The 22,060-nt window shown below is 43.5% G+C and overlaps 2 protein-coding genes across 8 annotated transcripts in view; both read left to right on the top strand.

Annotated features, from left to right (window-relative positions):
* Positions 1 to 1,076: 1,076 nt before the first annotated feature.
* Positions 1,077 to 14,536, top strand: LOC149314117 (NADH dehydrogenase [ubiquinone] iron-sulfur protein 8, mitochondrial). 4 transcript variants are annotated; one of them, XM_089520558.1, is made up of 7 exons: positions 1,077 to 1,147; positions 5,530 to 5,593; positions 10,406 to 10,468; positions 12,175 to 12,264; positions 13,259 to 13,431; positions 14,020 to 14,148; positions 14,324 to 14,536. In XM_089520558.1, exons 2-7 carry the CDS (start codon positions 5,554 to 5,556, stop codon positions 14,453 to 14,455), a joined length of 627 nt encoding a protein of 208 aa, XP_089376684.1. In that variant the 5' UTR covers positions 1,077 to 1,147; positions 5,530 to 5,553; the 3' UTR covers positions 14,456 to 14,536. The 4 variants fall into 4 exon arrangements, with proteins under 4 accessions (XP_089376684.1, XP_089376687.1, XP_089376686.1 ...); XM_089520561.1 differs by lacking the exon at positions 1,077 to 1,147 and adding an exon at positions 1,194 to 1,314; XM_089520560.1 differs by lacking the exon at positions 1,077 to 1,147 and adding an exon at positions 1,402 to 1,547.
* A 4,433-nt stretch (positions 14,537 to 18,969) lies between these two features.
* TCIRG1 (T cell immune regulator 1, ATPase H+ transporting V0 subunit a3) overlaps positions 18,970 to 22,060 on the top strand; it is a 31,588-nt gene continuing 28,497 nt past the window's right edge. For all 4 annotated transcript variants that reach the window (XM_089520562.1, XM_089520564.1, XM_089520563.1 and 1 more), the window contains exon 1: positions 18,970 to 19,133. The gene's annotated coding sequence lies outside the window, so the exon portion shown is untranslated. The remainder of the gene's footprint in view (positions 19,134 to 22,060) is intronic.

Below are 22,060 nucleotides of genomic sequence, written 5' to 3' on the forward strand. Positions count from 1 at the left end.
ACAAAGCACCCTTGAGAGATGGCCATCCAGCACCTGTTTAAAGACCTCCAAAGCAGAAGACTCCACCAAAACCTCTGAGGGAGTGTGTTCCAATGTCTTAACAGCCCTGACTGTCAGGAAGTTCCTCCTAAGGTTGAGGTGGAATCTCTTTTCCTGCAGCTTGGATCCATTGTTCCGAATTCTAGTCTCTGGAGCAGCAGAAAACAAGTTTGCTCCAGCCTCAATGTGACATCTCTTGAAATATTTAAACAGGGCTATCATGTCACCGCAGGCACAATGGAGATCATAGATTTATAGAGATGGAACAGACTGCAAGGGCCATCCATCCCAACCCCAATCTGCCATGCAGGAACTCTCAATCAAAGCATCCCCAACAGATGCCCATCCAGCCTCTGTTTGAAAACCTCCCAAAAATGCCATCACATATTCCACTGTCGAACAGCCCTTACTGTCAGGAAGTCCCTCCTAAGGTTGAGCTGGAATCTTTTCCTGGAGTTTGCATCCATTGCTCCATTCGGTCCTAGTCTCTGAAGCAGCAGAAAACAAGCTTGTTCCCTCCTCAATATGACCTCCTTTCAAATATTTAAACAGGGCTATCATATCACCTCTTAACCTTCTCTTCTCCAGGCTAAACATCCCCAGCTCCCTGAGTCTTTCCTCATAGGGCTTCATGGTTTCCAGACCCATCACCATTTTAGTCGCCCTCCTTTGGACATGCTCATTTCTCAATGTCCTTTTTGAATTGTGGAGACCAGAACTGGACACAATAGAGTGGCACCATGACTTCCAGTTCTAGACTCCTATGTATTCCTGCATGGCAGAACGGGGCTGGACTCCTTGTCCTTCACTCTCTCCACAACGTTCTTCGCCCAAACAGGTGCCTTGATGAAGGCAACTGCTAACCCTTCAACGCAGAGGCCCAACTGAACTGCGCCAATCCCGCGCAGCCAATCAGCGGCTGCTACAGTAGACGTCACTACCCCGCCCTTTCCCATCGTTCTATTGAACCTCGCAGAAAGTCCCGCCTCCCGCTGGGCATCTTCAACCAATGAATCTTCAGCCTCGCAGTGATTGGCTCCTTAGTGGTCGCTCCTTGCCGGCGGCTCTGAGCTCTGCGGCGCGCGGCTCCCTCTCGCCGTTTTCGGGGGTGAGTCCTCTTTTTTTTGTCCTTCTTCGCGACCCGGCGTGACGTCACGCCACGCCTCGCCGTCCCTCCAGACTCCTGGGAGGAGAGTGGAGAGGCAAAGGGAGAGAAGACTGTCCTCGCATCCACTCGATGCTGGGGACCTTCATGGGGGAGTACAGAGGACAACGGTATGCGCATGCGTCCTGGCGGATAGGCTGATGACTGCGCAAGCGCCCTAAGCAGTTTGAGGGGTAATGAGAAGAGGGCAGAGGGCGCTGCGCATGCGTGCAAGCGCTTTGGCGTCACTTCAGGCCGGAGTCCCGGTTGGCCCCGCCCAAGTGAGGGCAGCCCTCCAGGGTTCCATCTCTCCTTGCAAAGCACCTCTCTCAGCGTTGTGCCCTCGCTGCTGGTCTGGTTGAACGTAAGCACAGAAGTCGGCTTTTTAATAGCGCCCGCTTTAAGGGGAGGGCCTGCGTGGCTTAGTGGCTGGAGCGTTGCTCTAGGACCCTGGGAGAGAGCAGAGTTCGAATCCCCACTCAGCCATGGAAAGCCACTGGGTGACCTTGGGCAAGTCACACTCCCTCAGCCTCAGGGGAAGGCAAAGGCACCCCCCCCCAGGACGAATCTTGTCAACCCTGTGACAGGCTCACCTTTTGTTGTTGTTGTGGATGAGACACCTCCAAGACCACAAGTTGAACATGAGTCAACAGTGCGATGCGGCAGCTAAAAAGGCCAATGCAGTTTCAGGCTGGATCAATAAAAGTATAGTGTCTAGATCAAGGGAAGTAATAGTGCCATTCTATTCTGCTCTGGTCAGGCCCCACCTGGAATATTGCATCCAGTTCTGGGCACCACAATTCAAAAAGGAGTTGAGAAACTGGAAATTGTCCAAAGGAGGGTGACTAAAATGGTGAAGGGTCTGGAAACCATGAAGCCCTATGAGGAACGACTCAGGGAGCTGGGGATGTTTAGCCTGGAGAAAAGAAGGTTAAGAGGTGATATGATAGCCCTGCTTAAATACTTGAAGGGATGTCACATTGAAGAGGGAGGAAGCTTGTTTTCTGCTGCTCCAGAGAACAGGAACCAGAACAATGGATGCAAGCCACAGGAAAAGAGATTCCAGCTCAACATTAGGAGGAACTTCCTGACAGTAAGGGCTGTTTGACAGTGGAACACACTCCTTCCTCAGAGTGTAGTGGAGTCTCCCTCCTTGGAGGTCTGTCAGGGATGCTTTGATTGAGAGTTCCTGCATGGCAGAATGGGGTTGGACTGGGTGGCCCTTGCTGTCTCTTCCAACTCTACAATTCTATGATTCTTAGACCTCTGTCCTGCAACCCGATAAAATCCTTGACCTCCTTAATAGAGTCCATCCATCTGGCATGTGGCCTTCCTCTCTCTCTGCTTCCTTCCACCGTTTCTAGCAATACTGTCTTTTCTAGTGTGTCATCTGTTCTCATGATGTGGCCAAAGTATGACATCTTGGCTTCCAGAGAGACTTCTGGTTTGATCTGCTCAGGACCCATTTGTTTGACTTATTAGCTGTCAGTGGGATCCTCAGCACTCTTCTCCAGCACATCCACTTTCCAATGAATGGATTTTCCTCCCATCTTCTTTCTTAACTATCCAGCTCTCGCATCTATACATGGTAACAGGGAATGCAACGGTTTGTACGATTCTAACTTTTGTACTGAGTTGTATACTTTTGCATTTTAGGATCTTTTCTAGTTCTTTCATAGCCACTCTTCCCTTTCTTAATCTTCTGATTTCCTGGCTGCAGTCCCTGTTCCAGTCAATACACTTGTCCCTCCACATTCACTGGGGTTAGGGGAACAGGATCACCATGAATGTGGAAAAACTGCAAATAACATAAACTCTATGTTTTTACCTGAGACGACACATCTCTAGGAATCTCTAGGTCCTCCAGTGCAACTCTCTGGTCAGCATCTGCCAGACATTGACCATAGAATTGCACTGGAGGAGCTACAAAGGCCTAGTAGCATATTCTCTCTAGGAATCTCTAGGTCCTCCAGTGTGACTTTTGGTTAAAGGTGACCATAGAGTTGCACTGGAGGACCTAGAGATTCCTAGAGAGAACATATTAACAAAATCAGTGAATAATCAAATCCACAAAAGTCAAAGCTGCAAATGTGGAGGGATGAGTGTATTTGATCCAAGGTATGAGAACTCTTTTACTATTTCTATCTCTTCATTGTCTAGGTTGAATTTATGTAGGTCCTCTAGTCATTATTTCAACATTAAGCCTGCCTTTGCACTTCTTTGATCTTCCTTAACAGATGTTCCAGACCTCTGAGGTTTTCTGCTAGTACTATGGTGTCATCTGCATATCTTAGGCCCAGTACAGACGGGCCCTTTGCGGTGCACCCATGACGTGCTAGGGTTGCTCGGGGCAGGGCGTACACACGCCCTGCAACCCTAGCATGTCATGGGTGTGCCGCAGCACCATTCAAATGGTGCGGGCAGCAATGACATGCCAGCAGTGCAGCGTCCAAATGGGACTGTGCTGCTGGCATGTCATTGTTCCATTGCTGGTGCTTTGGCACAGCGCAAGTATGCCGCCACAAATTAGCTGCTTCCATGCGCTCCTTTCTTGCTGCGCAGCAGCGTAGCACAGTTTGGTTGCTACGACGCTGCTGTGGAGCAAGGAGAGGCACCTCCCCGGCGCCTCTTTTTGGTGCTTTGTACCGCGCCTTAGATTGTTGATATTCCTTCCTCCTATTTTCACTCCTTCTTCTTCTGTGTCCAATCCTGCTTTTTTATGATATGTTCTGCATACAAGTTGAATAGATAGGGTGAGAGAATACAGCCTTGTCAGACCCCTTTGCTAATTGGGAACCATTCTGTTTCTCCATGTTCTGTTCTGACAGGAGCCTTTTGTCCTGAGTACAGATTCAGATGTGCTGGCTTTCCCATGTCTTTAAGGGCGTTCCATAGCCTTTCATGATCTATGCAGTCAAAGGCTTTGCTACAGTCTATAAAGCATCTGCTGATGTTCTTTGGGAATTCCCTGGTGCACTCCATTAGCCATCGTATGTTTGCAATGTGGTTCCTAGTGTCTCTTACTTTCTTGAACCCTGATTGGACCTCTGGGATTTCTCTTTCCATGTATGGTTGGAGTGTATGTTGCAGAATTTTGAGCATAATTTTGCTGACATCTGCCTTAGAGACATCTTAGGTTCACCATAAGTCAGAATCAACTTCAAAGAACACAACAACAATGTGTGGATGGGCTGTTTTAGGCTTAGGATAGGCGGGATGCCAGAAGGAGTTTAGGCTCAATACCACCTTAATCCTCAGTTTCTGTATTATAGCCTTGGGGACATCCTGGAATTTCATTTGCACCATAATCTTTGCTGCATATACACTGTAGAATTAATGGCAGTTTGAAATGCTTTAAAGGCCATGGCTGAATGCAGTGGTTTTTTGGGATTTGTAGTTTCATGAGATATTTAGCTTTCCCTGTTAGAGATCTCTGCTGCCCCCACCAAACTACAAATCCCAAAATGGAGCCATGACAGCTAAAGTAGTGTCAGGCTGTATTAATTCTGCAGCATGTCTGCAGCTGTCTAATGATTTGATGTTAAGTTGCGAAGCAAGATTTCTCACTCTTAACTGACTTTATCAAAAGTGCAGCATTAATGAATGCTTACTCAGAGTGGGAGCCAGGTAGCACTGGATTTCCTAAGGCTTATTCCTGCATCAATAAACAATAGGATTGCAGCCATACAGTGCAATCCTATGTATATATGCTTGGGAGCTGGTATCCAGTGGAGTTTATCCCAGGTAAACTAAGGCCTGTTACAGACTGCCAAAATAAAGCTGCTTCGGGTCTCTTTGGAGGTATGCTGTTTAAATGATGCATGCACCCTAAGAATCCAGAAGCTGCACCAAAGCTGCACTCCAGTGCTTAGGAATGGAGTGTGGCTTTGGCGCGACCTCCGGACTCTTAGGACCCATGCATCATTTAAATAGCATACCTCCAAAGAGACCCGAAGCAGCTTTATTTTGGCAGTCTGTAACAGGCCTACGTTTAGAGAATGTCTCTTCCACTCTGGAGTAAGATGGAGCTTTTCTCATCATGCTGCAGTCCATCTGCCCCTACTTGCCTCCTTTTTTTCATTCTTTTATTTGATTAATAATCAGCTTGGTTAGTCAGCCATATTTAAAAACATTAGCTGGAATCCTGTTCTCAATCCTGACTAGAATAGACCAGTGGGGTTTACATGAGTGTTCACTCACCATTGAGTAGTTGATTCTGTGGTCTTACTTTAGTTTGGATAGCTAAAAGGATTCATGCTCTACTCTTCTCCTAGATTAAAAAAACCCAACAATAACATATCTAACCAGGAAAACTATCAGCATTTTTTGTTTCTTTTCTTTTTCAGAGGAATCCCAGATTCAAGCTGAAAATGCCTGTGCTGTGGATGATGCGCCAGGTTTCCCGAACAGGTAGCTTGCAGCAGAGAGATATCTGGGGTTTGATGTTGGCTTTGACCTACGTTTTGAACCTAGGCCTAGCCATTACTTGTTAGTAGTTCCTCCCCACTTGTAAAATGGGAGTATTACTAAATGGCTGATGTTTTAGGATTAATGTATTTAAAATGTAAATTATACTGAAAGACATGTTTAAAGAGTAATTATGGTAGCATGAACAATGTATTGAGTTCTCATGTGGATGATTCATATTTAAGTTGCTGCCTAGCCCCAAAATTTCCAATGGCATTTTGTTGTTGTGTGCCTTCAAGTCATCTCTGACTTATGGCAACCCTAAGGTGAACCTATCATGGGGTTTTCTTGGCAAGATTTGCTAAGAAAACGTTTGCCATTGCTTGCTTGCTTGCTTGCTTGCTTTATTTATTTATTTATTTATTTATTTATTTTTATCCCTCCTTTTTCCCAAAGTGGAACCCAAGGTGGCTAACATACATAAAACACAACAGTTAAAACTGTACAATTAAAATCGTAAAAATATAAACATTACAAATATAAAATTTAAAACATACAAAATTAAAAGTTATTTAGTCTGTAACCCCGCTTCAATCCACCAGGAGAGGCGGGGAAACATAAATAAATTTTATTATTATTATTATTATTATTATTATTATTATTATTATTAACAATCCAAGACCATCCCTCTCATCCCCCAGTAAAACCATGCCTGCCAGATATTATACTCCCTTGAGGCTGAGAGTATGTGACTTGTCCAAGGTCACCCAGTGGTTTTTGTGGCCAAACTGGGGGCTCATTCCCACTTACATTTAAACTGGTTTGGGATTCCTCTTCGCTCAGTGTTAGTAAATCGATTCCGAAAGGTCCGTCGTTCCTACTATGAAAGCAGATCTTTTTAATAATAATAATAATAATAATAATAATAATACATTTTATTTATAGACCGCTATTCCGCAATGATCATAGCGGTGTACAGTAAAAAATTGCAATACATTACAAAATACAATGTGACAGTTAAAGGAGGGAGAAGTCTCGTCCTTCAGGCAGTCCCTGATGTTACTGGGTCTGCCTGATCGCTCCCTCTGAGGCCGAGATGACAGTTAAGGAGGGAGAAGTCTCGTCCTTCAGGCAGTCCCTGATGTTGCTGGGTCTGCCTGATCGCTCCCTCTGAGGCCGAGATGACAGTTAAGGAGGGAGGGGCCTCTTCCTTCAGGCAGTCCCTGATGTTGCTGACATCATGTCCTTGTAATTGCTTCTTTTTTGGCATGATTGTTGTCCCCACTAGTTTGCACCGCTTCAAAATGCCAAAATCATCTGTACATCATCAGTGACATAAGTGACAGCCCAGGCTCTGGATAAGGAGAGGGTACTGGTAGGCACTGGGCCTTTTGGCTGGGCATCACTCAGGAAGTGCTTTCCCCAAAGAGGTGCTTAGAGGCACAGTGCTGAAACCTTCAAAGGGCTCCATGGCATTTATAGATTTTTTTTAAAATAAATTGATTGAAGATTCAATTCATTGGTTTTGCAACTACTTGAGTTTGTACCCATAGGTCACACCAAAAGTCGAAAGGTAGCATTGAAGGGGGGGGGGGATGGTAGATCTACCAAAAACTGAGGAGCGATGGTAAACACCCCTCTGCCATTAGTCCCTCCCCACCAGAATGGTACCATTCACATCCGTCATTCCCACTTGTTGAACATGCTCCAGAATCTACTCTTTCCAAAAGAACCTCCAAAGAACTAGTGTCAGAGTGGTTTTGTTTTGTTTTGTTTTTGCATTTGCCTTGCTTCATCACGCTTGAAACTGATCACACTAGGATCAGAACTGGGAATGACAATCATATAAACTGATCTGCAATCATAGTGGGAATGAGCCTGGTCTCCAGAGTCATATGCCAACACTCAAACCACTACACCACACTGGCTCTTTACAGTAGCATTATGTACAAGTAACTAATATCTGTGATGTATGAATAAACAAGATTTGTAAAGTATATTATACAATACTGTTTCTAAGAGGTCTTGAAGCCTGTACCAGCTTATTTGGAAAGAAACCCTGTTTAACCAAGTGAGATTTATTTCAGAGTATTCATCCATAAGATCAGGCTCCATATGTGAAGCAAAGATGGTTTCTAATTCTAAGCAGATGATGATGCCAGTTAGAGGACACCTTATCAGTAAGCAGTTTTTAGGCTTTACTGGTGAACCAGGCACAGTTGGTGAAGATATCTTAAACACTTTGTTGTATCTATACACAAAGGCCTCATGGATAGCCAATGTGTTGTCTTCTATAAAGGTGGAATGTCTAGTTTTAACTCCATGTCAGCATCTACATCAGTGCAATAGAAAGAAATGCTACTAGCCATTCTATACTTTATGTTGATTTGTGTGAAATAGTAATGGTGCATCTCTTATTTGCCAGCTTTGTCCCCCTCCCCCGGTTTCTGTGATGAACAGCTAGTATCTGGATCCAAGAAGAACTGTATATTTGTTTATTAGCAAGCAGTCTTTCTAGTGGGGAAAAGACAACTAGATGTGTCAGTGAATGATAAAGTTGGGCATCTTTATAGAATTTTAAATAACATCCCTAAAGCATCTTGAGATGGTAGCTGTGTCTTTTTTGAGAGTGTTTTTCTTTTGGGTAGCCCTCCACTATTGTAGGTGTTAGGGGTGGCAACAGTAAAGCATATGAGAACAGTATCAGATTTTGTGCATATTTATGCATGGTGAAGAAAATGAAATGGCAGTTGGGTTGTTTGTGATATCCTTATTGTCTCCACTCAAGTGCTTTGGCCAGTTTATTGACCTCGCTGGATATAAACAGCCCTGTTTGTACTTCTTAGAATGGCATGTTCTCACTGTTAGTTAGTTTAGTTAGTACAGTCAGCCCTTGTTATACACTGATTTTTTATACACGGATTCAAGCATACACGGCTTGAAAATGTTCAAAAAAAGTATAGATTTCAAATATCAAACCTTGATTTTCCATTTTTTATAAGGAACATCATTTTGCTATGTCATTGGAAGACAAAGAGCCCTCCTCCAACCACCATCTTGAGGGGGAGAGAGGCCTGGCCTGGAAGACAAAGAGCCCTCCTCCAACCACCATCTTGAGGAGGAGAGAGGCCTGGCCTGGAAGAAAAAGAGCCCTCCTCCAACCACCATCTTGAGGGGGAGAGAGGCCTTGCAATTTTTTGTATTGTTTTGCAATTTTACTGTACATTGCGGAATAGCGGTCTATAAATAAAAATTATTATTATTATTATTATTATTATTATTATTATTATTATTTTTAATGGGACTTGAGCATACACGGATTTTGTTATACACGGGGGATCTTGGAACCAAACCCCAGCGTATAACAAGGGTCTGCTGTACATTGCTTTGCTATCTGAAGGATGGTTTCAAAAAGTTTCAGTATGTAATAAAAATAACCAAAAACGGTAAAGCATAGTTTTGAAAGTACAGTGCACCCTTTTTTTACGCGAGGGATTCATTCTGGACCCCCCACGTAAAAAAACGTGTATGCTTGAGCCCCATTGAAAGTAATCGGGCTTGTGCATGTGGTGGTGGTGTGGCGGCGCATGCGCGCCACAGGCACACGCCCCATTAATCTAAATGGGATGCGCCTCCCCTTGCGTCCTGCGTGCTCCTGCACGGCTTTCAGTGTATGCTGAAAGCCGCATATAGTGCATCCACGTATGACACAGGCACACTGTATGTACAAAAGACTTCTCTAGAGAATTAATTTTGTAGTTATATTCTGAAGTACATGTATGAATCTGTTGATTTGATAGAGATGTATAAAATTATACATAGTGTAGAAAAACAAGGTAAAAAGAAAAACCTTCAAAAGCTTGCTACATGTATTTTGTACATTTTGGCTGGTCCGATAAAGGTATCACTGTTTTGTGTATTTTAGATCCCATGAGGTTCAGGACAGATAAAAGGGAGTGCTACTTCACATAGTTGTATAGTCAAACTGGAATTTGCTACCCAGAATGTCATTATGCTAATGAGAATAGACAGACTCGTGGAAGATGCAGCTATCAAAGGCTACTAGTCATGATGGCCAAACATTGTCTCTAAAAATCAGTTTCTACAGAATAAAAAACAGCTGTTTTTATCATGCCCTGAATGCAGGTTTTCCCATAGGCATTGGGCTAGCCGGTGTGGAAACAAACTGGACATTTTTCACAGTGAGCAGCTTGACTGTGTGCTAATTTCTTTTGCTGGTTGTTTTACAGTTGTTCTCTAAACCAATTATGGTAATATTTTGAAAACCAGATCATTATTTCTCAATCTTCTTGGGGATAGTAGAATAGGATGGAAAGCTTTATTGCTGTTTACATTTTCCCAAAAGGGCTATCCATAAAGAGAGATCTTTTTCTTCATGAACAGCACTTTTAGCTCTGTGTTATTAGCATGGTAACTCATCTGCATCAAATTCTATGCTAGATGTAGTGAACAGTTAGCTGCCCAGATGTTTTGTACTGCAACTCCCCCAGTCCCTTGCCATTGGCTGTGCTGGGTCTGGCTCATGGAGTTTATAGGCCAAAAAATCTGGAGAGCTAAAGGTTGCCCATTCTTCTTCTGTGCTCTCACCTGCATGGAGTTTCTTGTTGCCTCTGTCTAGCAGACTAGAGTTTAATTATAAGACTGTTTCAGAAAGAATGTGGGTCAGGATTTTAGACATTTTGGCAGAGACCATGAGTTGAACTGTTCCTGTACTCACTGTACTGTTTTGGGCATTTGGAACAAGCATCTCTGTTTCTCTCTGGTATATTGCCTAGTTTTTCTGTTGCTTCTTAGGGACTCCAATGTGCCTGAGTCTTGCCCGTCATCTTAGCAACACAGTTCCCAGAGCTTCCTACAGTAAGTACATAATAAAGTCCATGTTGAATTATAATTATTGCAAACAAGCTAGTGAAATGTGGGCTAGACAACGTAACTGTTACATGGATTTGTAACTGGTTGACTGACTGAACCCAAAGGGTGCTCAATAATGGCTCGTTTCATCCTGGAGAGAAGTGACCAGTGGGGTCCCACAGGGCTCTGTCCTGGGCCCAATGCTGTTCAACATCTTTATCAATGACTTGCATGACAGAATTGGGAGTATACTTATCAAATTTGCAGATGAAACCAAATTAGGAGGAGTAGCTAATACCCCTGAGGACAGGATCAAACTTCAGAATTACCTTAATAGATTAGAAAGCTGGGCCAAAGCTAACAAAATGAATTTATACACAGAGAAATGTAAGGTACTGCACTTAGCGCAGAAAAATGAAATAAATAGATATAGGATGGGTGACACTTGGCTGAATGAAACTATGTGTGAAAGGGATCTGGGAGTCCAAGTAGACCACAAATTGAACATGAATCAACAGTGCGATGTGGCAGTTAAAAAGGCCAATGCAATTTTAGGCTGCATCAATAGTGGTATAGGGTCTAGATCAAGGGAAGTAATAGTCCCACTCTTTTCTGCTCTGGTTAGCCCCCACCTGGAATATTGCATCCAGTTCTGGGCACCACAATTCAAAAAGGATGTTGAGAAACTGGAAATTGTCCAAAGGAGGGTGACTAAAATGGTGAAGGGTCTGGAAACCATGTCCTATGAGGAACGACTTAGGAAACTGGGTATGTTTAGCCTGGAGAAGAGAAGGTTAAGAGGTGATATGATAGCCCTGTTTAAATACTTGAAGGGATGTCACATTGGGGAGGGAGCTAGCTTGTTTTCTGCTGCTCCAGAGACTAGGACTCGGTGCAATGGATGAGATTTCACCTCAACATTAGGAGGAACTTCCTGACAGTAAGGGCTGTTCGACAGTGGAACAAACTCCTTCGGAGTGTAATGGAATCTCCTTCCTTAGAGGTTTTTAAACAGAGGCTGGATGGCCATCTGTCGGGGATGCTTTGATTTAGATTTCCTGCATGGCAGGGGGTTGGACTGGATGGCCCTTGCGGTCTCTTCCAACTCTATGATTCTAAGCAAGGAGATCTTTTTCTAGCAGTTGTTCCCTTGTACTTTTGCTGTTTTCTTTCTGTGTCTCTCAGGAAGGGACACTATGCAAGTTTATCACATGACAACCTTCCTATGAAAACTCACAGATATCCCTAAGAATGAATATGAGGCTTTTAATATGTAATTGTTTGCAGAAAGACTTCTTTTGAATGTGTGTGTTTATTTTTAACATTTGTATGCTTTTAAAACGATAGTCATACTGTTTTAATGCGATGATTTTAAATTATTTTAAAAATGTTATTGTTAGATTTTAGTTGATTATTTTTGTGAGCTGCTTTGGGTCCCACTCCAGGAGATAGGCAACCTATAAATTAAACCAATACATAATAAATAATAATAGTGCAGACAAGGGAATTTCCCATCAATAATCAAGGGCATGAACATTTTTACTTTGAAGTTAATTTTTGTTTCCAGGAACTTTAATGTGTAGTGTCCTTGTTTACAGAGTTTCTGTAGGAGATCTTTTTGGTTGTTAATTGCATGATCCCTTGTTGTACATTACAGCATTTGAGATTTCTATGAAGCAACAGCGCAAGGTTCATCTCTTTTTCCCCAACAGAATATGTGAATGCAAGGGAGGAGGCAACAGACATGAAATCAATCACTGACAAAGCTGCACAGACTCTCCTGTGGACAGAACTTATCCGAGGTGAGGACAGTGGTAGGATTAAGACAATGATGGGGATGCTTGGAAGTAAGGAGAGGAAAGTGTGTCTTGTGGCATTGAGTAAACCAACTAAGTGGGAATGGAGAATCTAATATGCAGAGATTACCGACTGCCTCCTCCTGTCCTCACACCCTCCAGAAGTTCTATCATGGTGGGACTGAGAATGAGACTGTGCCCTGGCCATGGCTGACTGCAACTAGTAATTTTTCAGTACCAATTTCATCTCAGTGTGTGAGTAGCCTTGGAAAAAATGCTGCAAATAACCTACCGTTATCTGTAATAATGACGACAGTCTTCATTAACCCACTGCCCCTCCTGTTGCTGCCAGATTTATTTATTTACTTATTTATTTAAATTCAAGACTTGCTTTCTGCTATTGTACTTCTATCACTGCAGATGCATTCAAGGACCCTGACCTAGCCTTTTAACACCAAAATAAAATATTTTTTTTATCTCAATGGCGTGGGTAGCTGCAACATGAAAATACAGCTCAACACTCTGGTGGGCATCCTCAGTGCTCCTTAGTTTCTGTCAGAAGACTTTGAACTGGCAGCTGTGATAAAGTGTCATGTTATCTTAGCTGAATTTGTGCACTGTCACTCTATCTTAAAAAGGAAGAAAGGAAATAAAGAAATTTGTAAAGGCAACTGTGGTAGTTCTGCTGTTGGATGGCTAATTCCTTGGGAAGTAGCAGCAGCAGCTGGTGGGAAGGAGATTCATGCTGGGTGCAGTTTATGATTGATCATGCCCCCTGGTAGTAAATGCAACTTACCCAAGGTGAATAGGCAAGCAGCCAATTGTAGCACTCCAGGAAACAGCTATAATATTAAATCTTTTCAGTTATAGTGCTTTTGTTTGGACATTAGCTAGATAGTCTTTTTAACAATTTAACTCTGTAGTTGCTCTGCCCAGAACTTTGTAGTGAAATCAACATAAGATTTCAATTAATAATATTTTGTTTTGCTATCCTCTTCAGGCTTGGCTATGACCATGAGCTACTTATTTAGGGAGCCTGCCACTATCAACTATCCCTTTGAGAAGGGTCCCTTGAGCCCCCGCTTCCGAGGGGAGCATGCCCTGCGCAGATACCCATCTGGAGAGGAGAGGTGTATTGCTTGCAAGCTTTGTGAGGCTATATGCCCTGCTCAGGTGAGACCCCTGTTGTCCCCCCTTTCTTCTCTGATTTGATAGAGATTGTTTTTCCCACATAATGCAGGAATTCAGTGCAAAAGTTATAAGCATAGAGATGAAAGTTATAAACATTTGGAAGCTTGCAATCCACCTGGGAGACACACTGTTATTCCTTTAAGAATCAGGTAAGCTTCACTGGATTGTTAGATCTGCAGATTTGCTTCTGTTAGTCCCTGTGACCTCCTTTTGAACTGTGAGAATGTGTGTCTGCTCAGTTAATCTGAAATACTTTCCCTACCACTAGTTACCAAATCCAGTGATTGATTGTGCCCCTTAATAATATCCATTATGGAGTTTGTGTTTGAAATAGTGTCCTCCTTTTGGGGCAGAGATTTACATCCTTGCTAAACAAATCTTCTCCTTTTCTGCCAGAGTTCTTTTCTGCCAGAGTCCCCACAGACCTTAGTCCCTTCTCGTCCATAGTATGAATACAGCTGAATTCTGCTTTCTGTCATTCTGTTCCCTTACTTCCCCCAGCCTTCAGACCAGGCTTCTGATATGTAGAATGACACCTGCTATTGTATTGTGCCTCTTTCTTCTTCACAGGCAATAACAATTGAGGCAGAACCCCGTGCTGATGGCAGCCGGAGGACTACGCGTTATGACATTGACATGACCAAGTGCATTTATTGCGGATTCTGCCAGGAAGCCTGTCCGGTTGATGCCATTGTGGAGGTGAATAGGCTGGAATGAATATGTTGAGATTAATATTTTGAGTTGCCCACTTTGGATTTGTTTCTGGAAGATGGGTCTACTCATAGAGTAAAACATGCCCCCTGCTTTTGTGGACAGGGGTGGGGGTGGTAATGCAGACTGATCTGACAACATGCTTTTTTCCTTTATTCTGCAGGGTCCTAATTTTGAGTTCTCTACTGAGACACATGAAGAACTTCTATACAACAAAGAGAAGCTACTCAACAATGGTGACAAGTGGGAAGCTGAGATTGCTGCTAACATCCAAGCTGACTATTTGTACCGATGATGGAGCACTTAATTCAACCTTAATACATCCTAACCAGCCAACTCCACTGAAGCACACCTGCAATAAAGGACATACACCCATTGTTCGTTTTCCTGTGTTTTGAAGAAGCAGTAGTCCATAAACTTTCTGATATTGTAGTACAGTCATACTTGCATGGGTGGGGAGAGGGAAGTATCTGTCTTTTCTTTTAATGGAAGATTGTTGTACGAAGGGCAAAATTAAAGTGCAGTACAAGGATGTTGTTCTGGGAAGAGGTGGTGCTTAGAAGAGAGAACTATGAGAATGCATGTTCTTCTATATTCTTTCTGCTGAATGGGCTTTTTTGTTTGAAGGCACTCTTGTGGAACTAATATCCCCTTTGCTGTCTTCTGTTACAGAATCAGTTCTAAGATTCAGAGAAATGTTAGTCTTCCTGGTACTAGTAACATCTGTTGAATCAAATATGCTGTTGACGGGCAACTAGTCCATTGTGGATAAACCTGACATTTCTTCACATACTATAAGCTCCTTTATACAGCTTGTTGTTGAAATGGGAGTTAGAGATGTAACTTACTTTTCCTCCACCTACTTATACAATTGAAGGAAGCCTATGCCACGTGCTTTTCTCTAAATGTTTAAATGAGCTGTGAATAGAATAGAAAGGTCTGTTTTAAGATAAGCATCCTTTAGAACTAAGATAAGAGTCTTGTGTACTCTTCAATGAAAGTTTTGCCAGGAGTGTGTTTGAGTAAGATAGACCTGAGTGGATAAAGAAAAGATTTATTGCATAAACACCTGATCTTTTGAGAAATGAGGATACTCCCTCGTCTTCAGCTGTTTTAGCCACTCATATTGATGGTACAAAATCCAGATACTGAGTCAAAGGGCGGGTTTCACTTTATTCATGCTGGTGTGTGACACAGTGGACTTATACTTTACTGGTGGTATCAGTAGCTCTGACTGATTACATTATTTCTGAATTCTGATAGTTTAAACAGCCTTAACAGATAAAGAGCCCCATAGTTAAAAAGTGGGTGGAGTTGATTTCTTCTGCTACTGAAGAGGGTCAGAGTAGTTGTGCTGCACCTTAAATCCAGTATGTGACAGTTATCTGCCTCTCATGTCAAATGGCTGTTATATCAGAGCTCTTTTGACGTAGAGGCTTAGAGTTTATTGGCTCTGCACAGCTGTATGTCTCTTTCTGCCAAGACCTTTAAAACCATTTGCACTTGGAGAACAAAAAGTATGTTTCAGAGTAGAAAGGGGTCAGAATAAAGTGATTATGATTCAAAGAAAAACCAAACAAAAAAGATATGCATGTCTCACTACTTTGATTGTTATCTCTTAACAGTAAGTTCTTACAAGTACGATTAAGGTATGTTTACCATAGGGATTTGTTTCTACAGCACCAGATCCTGCTGATGGATCTGTTAGGGGCAGGAGGGACTATGGCTGTTAGGTTTTCCTGAATGCCCAACCAAGTCTATAGGAGCCATTACCTTACACTCGGCTAATTTTAGAAAACCTCATGATTGTTTCTCTGAATAATCACTGTCTCTGTTTTGCATGTCCACCTTGCCTGGTATGCAATAGGAAGCTTCACTTGAAGTAAAAATGGTTAAAGGGAGCTGCTGAAGGGCGAGGGAGAAGACTGAGAGGCAGGGAGAAAGCAGTGAGGGCAGGAGAGTAAGCTGCTGCCATGGTCCTGATAGAAAGAGGCAGACAGCAGCATTTAGAATGATTACATTCCTCCAGAAATATGGGAAGTCTTCCAAGTAGACACTGTCATTAACCATACGTTCCCTTTCCTATTTTTAGTCAGAATGAGTTGGTATAATCTGGTTGACTAAAATTACTGTTGGAAAATAGGAAGGAAAACGGTGAGATGCTTTTGGATGGAAAATGAAACTTACAGAGTGGGCAAGTGATGCTGAGTCAGTCTCCCAAGCTGACAGATGTTTCCACACATTTAACTTTTCAAATCCAAATTACCATATATAGTAACTCTATATATTTATATAGTAATGTCATTATAGCAACATATTTCTATATAGTAATATATTTATATAAAATAATTCCAACACAATAACAAAACAAATATAAAAGCAGAAAGGAATTAATGTTAGGAGCCTTTTTTTCTCTCCGATAGGTTTGTTTGCATTACCTATTTTCTTGGCCATTTTGCTGACTTCTTGATGGTACGTTTCCAGTGGTACTATATCTGAGTTTCTGTTACTGTGGTTTTGAGTGACACTTCCGCCCCAAGCATTCCGGGGAGTTTGGCTTTTCCACTTTTAACTGCTGTCCTCAATTCAGAGAAGTAAATGGAGGGGGAAGGCTTGTGTGCCTTCGATTGCTTGCTATGTTCCTTAACTTACATGCCCACTTAACAGTTTGCCTTAGTGCTATGCCACTGGGGCAGAGATGCTTCCCCTCATGCTCATGATGAAATGGAGCTCCCTGTAACTATGGCTGGCTTTTCCCTGGGGTGTGTCAGTTTGGTGAAGAGGTTCTCATTTTCCCCCCTGGGAGTAGAAATTTAAGAGACTTTGGTCAGGGCAGTTTCCTGTGAGGCTTCAAAGTATTAACAGAGAAGTGGAAAGAGAATTTGGGCATTTTGAATCTATCTGAAAATGCAAGCATGTGTGTGGATCACAGGATCTTCAAACACCTGACGGTCACAAGTTGTCCCCCTCCTTCTCTCAAGTGTTACCTAAATTGCAGGGGTCCCAAGAAGGCACCCAGAAATTTTATTCAATCAGGAAATGGATTTAGCTGAGTAGGGAACAGCAAGAAGGCTTTGGTAATGGAAAATGGGGACCTCTGCATTTGTATAACAGTTCCAAACCCAGAGAACTCCAGAGGCAGTGTGTCCATATTAATTTAGTTTATTAAAAAACAAAAAACAAATACACACACACACGAACTAACAATGCAAAAGTAGTAGGTAATAGTGAATTGCAGTATGGTTAAGAGGAAATACTGTACCAATCTAAAGCGTAGCGCCAATTGCTGGGTTACTGTAATGAAGATGACTCGGTAGCCACCTTAATGCGGGTGGGTGGCCGGCTACTGAGATTTCCAGCTGAAATAGAACAAAGGTTCTATTTAGCTGGTTGCTATTCCTGGAGTTGCAGTCAAACATTTGGAAAACTGGGTGATACCCACCCCGATTGAAGAAAATAGTGGGCAACTTTTAGGGCACTCACTAAGAACAATAGTAAATTCAAGTGTATAAGCTAATGTTCCTCCAGTGTGCAGTAGCATAGGCATCCATCACACACCATCTCCCTCTCCACTTTGTGCTTGTCTTGCTTCTTGATCAGAAAGCCTCTGGCTCCACAGTGACGTCGCTCCTGGGAATTGTAGTTTTTTGTGGCACCAGAGTTCTCTGACAAAGGTTAAATGTCTTACAAAACTAGTTCCCAGAATTCCCTTGCATTGAGCCAGGGCAGTGTGCTTTGTACCTAAGACAGCAAAAGATGTAGAACAAGCTTTTGTAGACTTGGTCTACCTTCTTAGATATGTGGCATGAACACTGTGTGTGTGTGTGTATCTCCTGTGTCATGTTTTGCTCTGGGTGGACTGTATCCAGCCAAAGCACAGCTCTCCTGCTGCCAGGGAATCCTGTTGTGTGTGCACTTACTTGGGAGTAAACACTTTAGTCAACTTCCGACAAAGTCCGACAAAGCATAGTGAATGCTAGACTAGGACTTTAGAGGCCAGGATTCAAATCCCCACTGAGTGACCATGGGCAAGTCATACTGTCTCAGCCTCAGAAAACAAAATCATAAGAGACCTCAATGGCCATCAAGTCCAACCTCCTGTCACAAAGGAATACCAATCAAAGCACCCTGGATAGATGGCCATCTACCCTCTGTTTTCCGCTGTTGAACTGTTTAGGTGCAATCTCTTTTCCTGTAGTTTGCATCCATTGTTCCAGGTCCTATTCTCTGGAGCAGCAAAAAACAAGCTTGTTCCATCCTCAATATGACAACCCTTCAAATATTTAAGCACGGCTATCATCATCTCAAGAAGGTTCTGGGCTTTGCCACAAGGCTGGAATAAGTGAGAGGCCTCTCAGTCACTGCTCAGCCAGCTTAGTTGCTGCTCTGAGGGTGAATGGGTGCAAAGGAAGCAATGACCAAGCAGCAAGCTGAACAGCAACTGAAAGGCCTTTCTCCTGTGCTGGCCTTCACCGCAAGATTGGCACAATAGACAGGCTTCTTGGTCACTGCTCAGCTATAGGCGGGGGGGGGGGGGGGTCAGGATTCAGCTTACACAGCCATCTAAGAGAAAGAATACAAACTGAAAACACTCCTAGGAAGAGGATCGTGCCCTGAATGGAGGACGCTTCCCTGGAGGGAAAGTTGAAATGGAGGGCAGGTCACCTCAACATGGAGGCCGCGGAAAAGAAAAGCAAAAGCTAAGAAGGCTCCTCGGAAGAGGCTGGTGCCCAAAATGGAGGATGTTTTGGAATTCCCCCGGAGAGAAGGCTGCAGCGGAGGGCAGGCCCTGGAAAGGAGGACCCTGCTCCTTCTCCCTGGGGCTGTGGCGGGCGGGCGGGCGGCGCTGAGGGGAAACCCTGCCCTGGGCCCTGCCTCCCTCCCCGGGGTCCCTCCTTCCCTGGCCCGGCCCCAACCCTTCCTGGCCAGGAGAGCCCGAGGAGGAAGAAAGCATCCTCGCTGCGAGGAGGACGGTAGGTACTCCCCTGGGCGCCATCTCTGGGCCCTTCTTTCCTTCTTAGCCAGGCTCAGAATGGAGGACACATGGGGGGAAATGGAGGACATGACCCAATGGAAGCCTAAGACACTGGTGGAAATATAAATCCAGGCTTCTTAGTCTCTGAATGTATGGAGAAAAATGGAGGACATGATTAAATGGAAGCCAGAAACACCCATAGAAACCCAGGCTTCTTAGTCAGGCTCCAAAGGGAGGACATTGGAGAAAAATGGAGGACAGGACTAAAGAAAAGTCTGAAAACAGAAATAATACATTCATCCTTCTTAGGCTCCACATGGAGGGCATTGGAGAAAAATGGAGGACGTGACCAAGTGAAAGCCCCACTCACAGAAATGTAAAATCCAGGCTTCTTAGTCAGGGTCTGAATGGAGGACATTGTAGGAAGATGGAGCTCATGACTAAGTGAAAGCCAAAAACACTCATAGAAATATAAATCCAAGCTTCTTGGTCAGGCTCCAAATGGAGGACATTGCAGAAAAATGGAGGGCATGATGAAACGAAAGCCAAAACCACTTGTAGAAATATAAATGCAGGCTTCTTGGTCAGGCTCCAAATGGAGGACATTTGAGAAACATGTAGGATGCGGCCAATCAGAACCCTAAAATAAACCCCACTTTTGAGTATAAATCCATGCATCTTAGGCGGGCTCAAAATGGAGGACATACTGGAAAAATGGAGGACACAGGGGAGGGGGGTCTGGGAAACATGAATGTTAAATTCCTCCTTCTTAGTTCTGCTCCAAATGGAGAACATCTGGAATTCCTCCTGGACAGAAGGCAGAAATGGAGGACCACTGAGCTTCCCTCACCCACTTCCTCAAGTGCCTTGGTGCTGCCTCCATCTTGCCTTCTCAAGGGCTCACCTGGGCTCTGGGGCTACAGGCCCCCTTCTTTTCCCCTTTCTCTGTCAGCCAAGAGATTAGGGCCTTTGCACAGAAGCCATCCATCCCTGCCTTGTGGATTTTGAACCTGGAGGGCCATCTGCAGCAGGGATGATAGTGCTGCTCCTTCAGGAGCACCTGGGCCTCTGGAAGGGGCAGGGGGCAAGGTTTGGCCTTTTCCAAATAAAGCTACAACTGCTGCACCTCCCCACAAGAAGGAGGGCCAGGGGCATTGCCTTCAGACTAAGGTCCAAAGCACATTGCAGAGATAATCCAGTTTGAGACCCCTTGAGCTGCCCTGGCTCAGAGCTAGGGAATTCAGGGACTTTTGTGAGACAGTGAGCTTTCTCTGTCAGATAGCTCTACTGCCACAATAAACTACACTTCCCAGGATTCCCTAGCACTGAGCCAGGGCAGCTCAAACCGGATTGTTTCTGCAATATGTTTTGGACCTAGGTTCTGCCAGTGCTAAGCGTGTGTTACTTTGCCACTTCCAGAGTGTGGCAGCTTTGCAGAGCTTCCCTCACTTCTTTTCTGCAACTATATATATACAGTTGCCCCTCCGTTTTTTGCAGGGGATCTGTTCCAGCCCCCCCCCCACAAAAACAAATTCCTCTATATTCAAGCCCCATTGGCTTGAATAGCAGCGCGCACCCCACTTGTCCCCCACCCGCAAACAGGAGAGGGTCACAGACTTCAAGCTCTCTCTCACACACACATGTAGAGAGGGAGAGAGTGTGTATATTGTGTGTGTGAATATATATACAGTATAGATAATGTGTTTTATATATATAATCACATCCGAAACTACTTGAAGTCACACAAAACAGACACACAACTTGTTACGTGTTTTCAAATCATATCTGACTTAAAGCAACTCTTAAGACAAACCTATCATGGGGCTCTCTTGACAAGATTTGTTCAGAGGTTTGCTATTGCCATCATCTGAGGCTGAGAGAGTGTGACTTGCTCAAGGGTTTATACGACCAAGCTGGTATTCCAGCTATGTTCCCCAGGGTTATAGCCCAGTGTTCAAACTACTACACCACACAGTCTCTCCTACACGCATATCTAAATTGTAACTCTATCTATATAGTGTGTCTGTGTGTGTGTGTATACACACACACACACACAAGATGAGTAAACTGACGCTGTTGTACTTTGGCCACATCATGAGAAGGCATAATTCATTAGAAAAGACAATAATACTAGGAACAGTAAAAGACAGAAAGAGTAAGACCACATACCAAATGGATAGACTCAATCAAGGAAGTCACAGGCTTGAATTTAGAGGGCCTGTGCAGAGCAGTGGAGGATAAGGGTTTTTGAAGAGGTGTCATTCACAGGGCCACCATGAGTCAGTGTCAACTCAAGGGCATTTAACAAGTACACACAATAAATAAAATGTAAAATAAAAACTAAACATTGCTATTGCTGATCCCTGAAATTTTTGATAGTAGTGGAACTGTTGATTGGATTGGGTGCAGTACAGGTTGGGAGTGCAAGGGCCCTTGTACACTTCTTCATAGGTCTAATGAAAGATATTATTTACAGCATGCTGAATTATTTTCTGGGACAAGTGCAATACTCTTCAAGATATGGCTAAACATGTTTCATTTTGTGATCACATCCCGTCTGCTATAAATATCAATCCATTTTGTTACCCTCATATCTGACACACATTATCACAGTGTGGCAAGGGCAATACAAGAGTGATTTTATTTTATTTTAGAGACAACTGGAAAAGGTTTTAGCATATTTAAAATATGCATGACTGCTCTGGGGGAGAAGTTATTGCTTCTTCTTTTAGATTTCTGAGCAGTGTTTTTTGCATGACCTCTTGGCCTACATCAGTTTTCTGACTGGGGGCAAATCTGACCTAGAAAGATATCTCACAGCAGATTCCTCACTCTGCAAAGAGATCTTGTAGCACCTTTGAGATTAACTGAAAGAGAGAAGTTGGTAGCATGAGCCTTCCTAGACTTGAACCTACTTCCTCAGAT

The sequence above is a fragment of the Sceloporus occidentalis genome, unplaced genomic scaffold (genome assembly GCF_023333645.1).
Source record: "Sceloporus occidentalis isolate IW3139 unplaced genomic scaffold, rSceOcc1.0.p SCAF_4, whole genome shotgun sequence".
In the NCBI taxonomy this organism is placed as follows: domain Eukaryota; kingdom Metazoa; phylum Chordata; class Lepidosauria; order Squamata; family Phrynosomatidae; genus Sceloporus; species Sceloporus occidentalis.

Excerpts from the sequence above, each read along its gene's own strand:
- LOC149314117 (XM_089520558.1), top strand. The coding sequence starts at position 5,554 with ATGCCTGTGCTGTGGATGATGCGCCAGGTTTCCCGAACAG. Across the intron at positions 5,594-10,405 it reads GCGCCAGGTTTCCCGAACAG|GGACTCCAATGTGCCTGAGT; the intron begins GTAGCTTGCAGC and ends GTTGCTTCTTAG. Across the intron at positions 10,469-12,174 it reads AGTTCCCAGAGCTTCCTACA|AATATGTGAATGCAAGGGAG; the intron begins GTAAGTACATAA and ends TTTCCCCAACAG.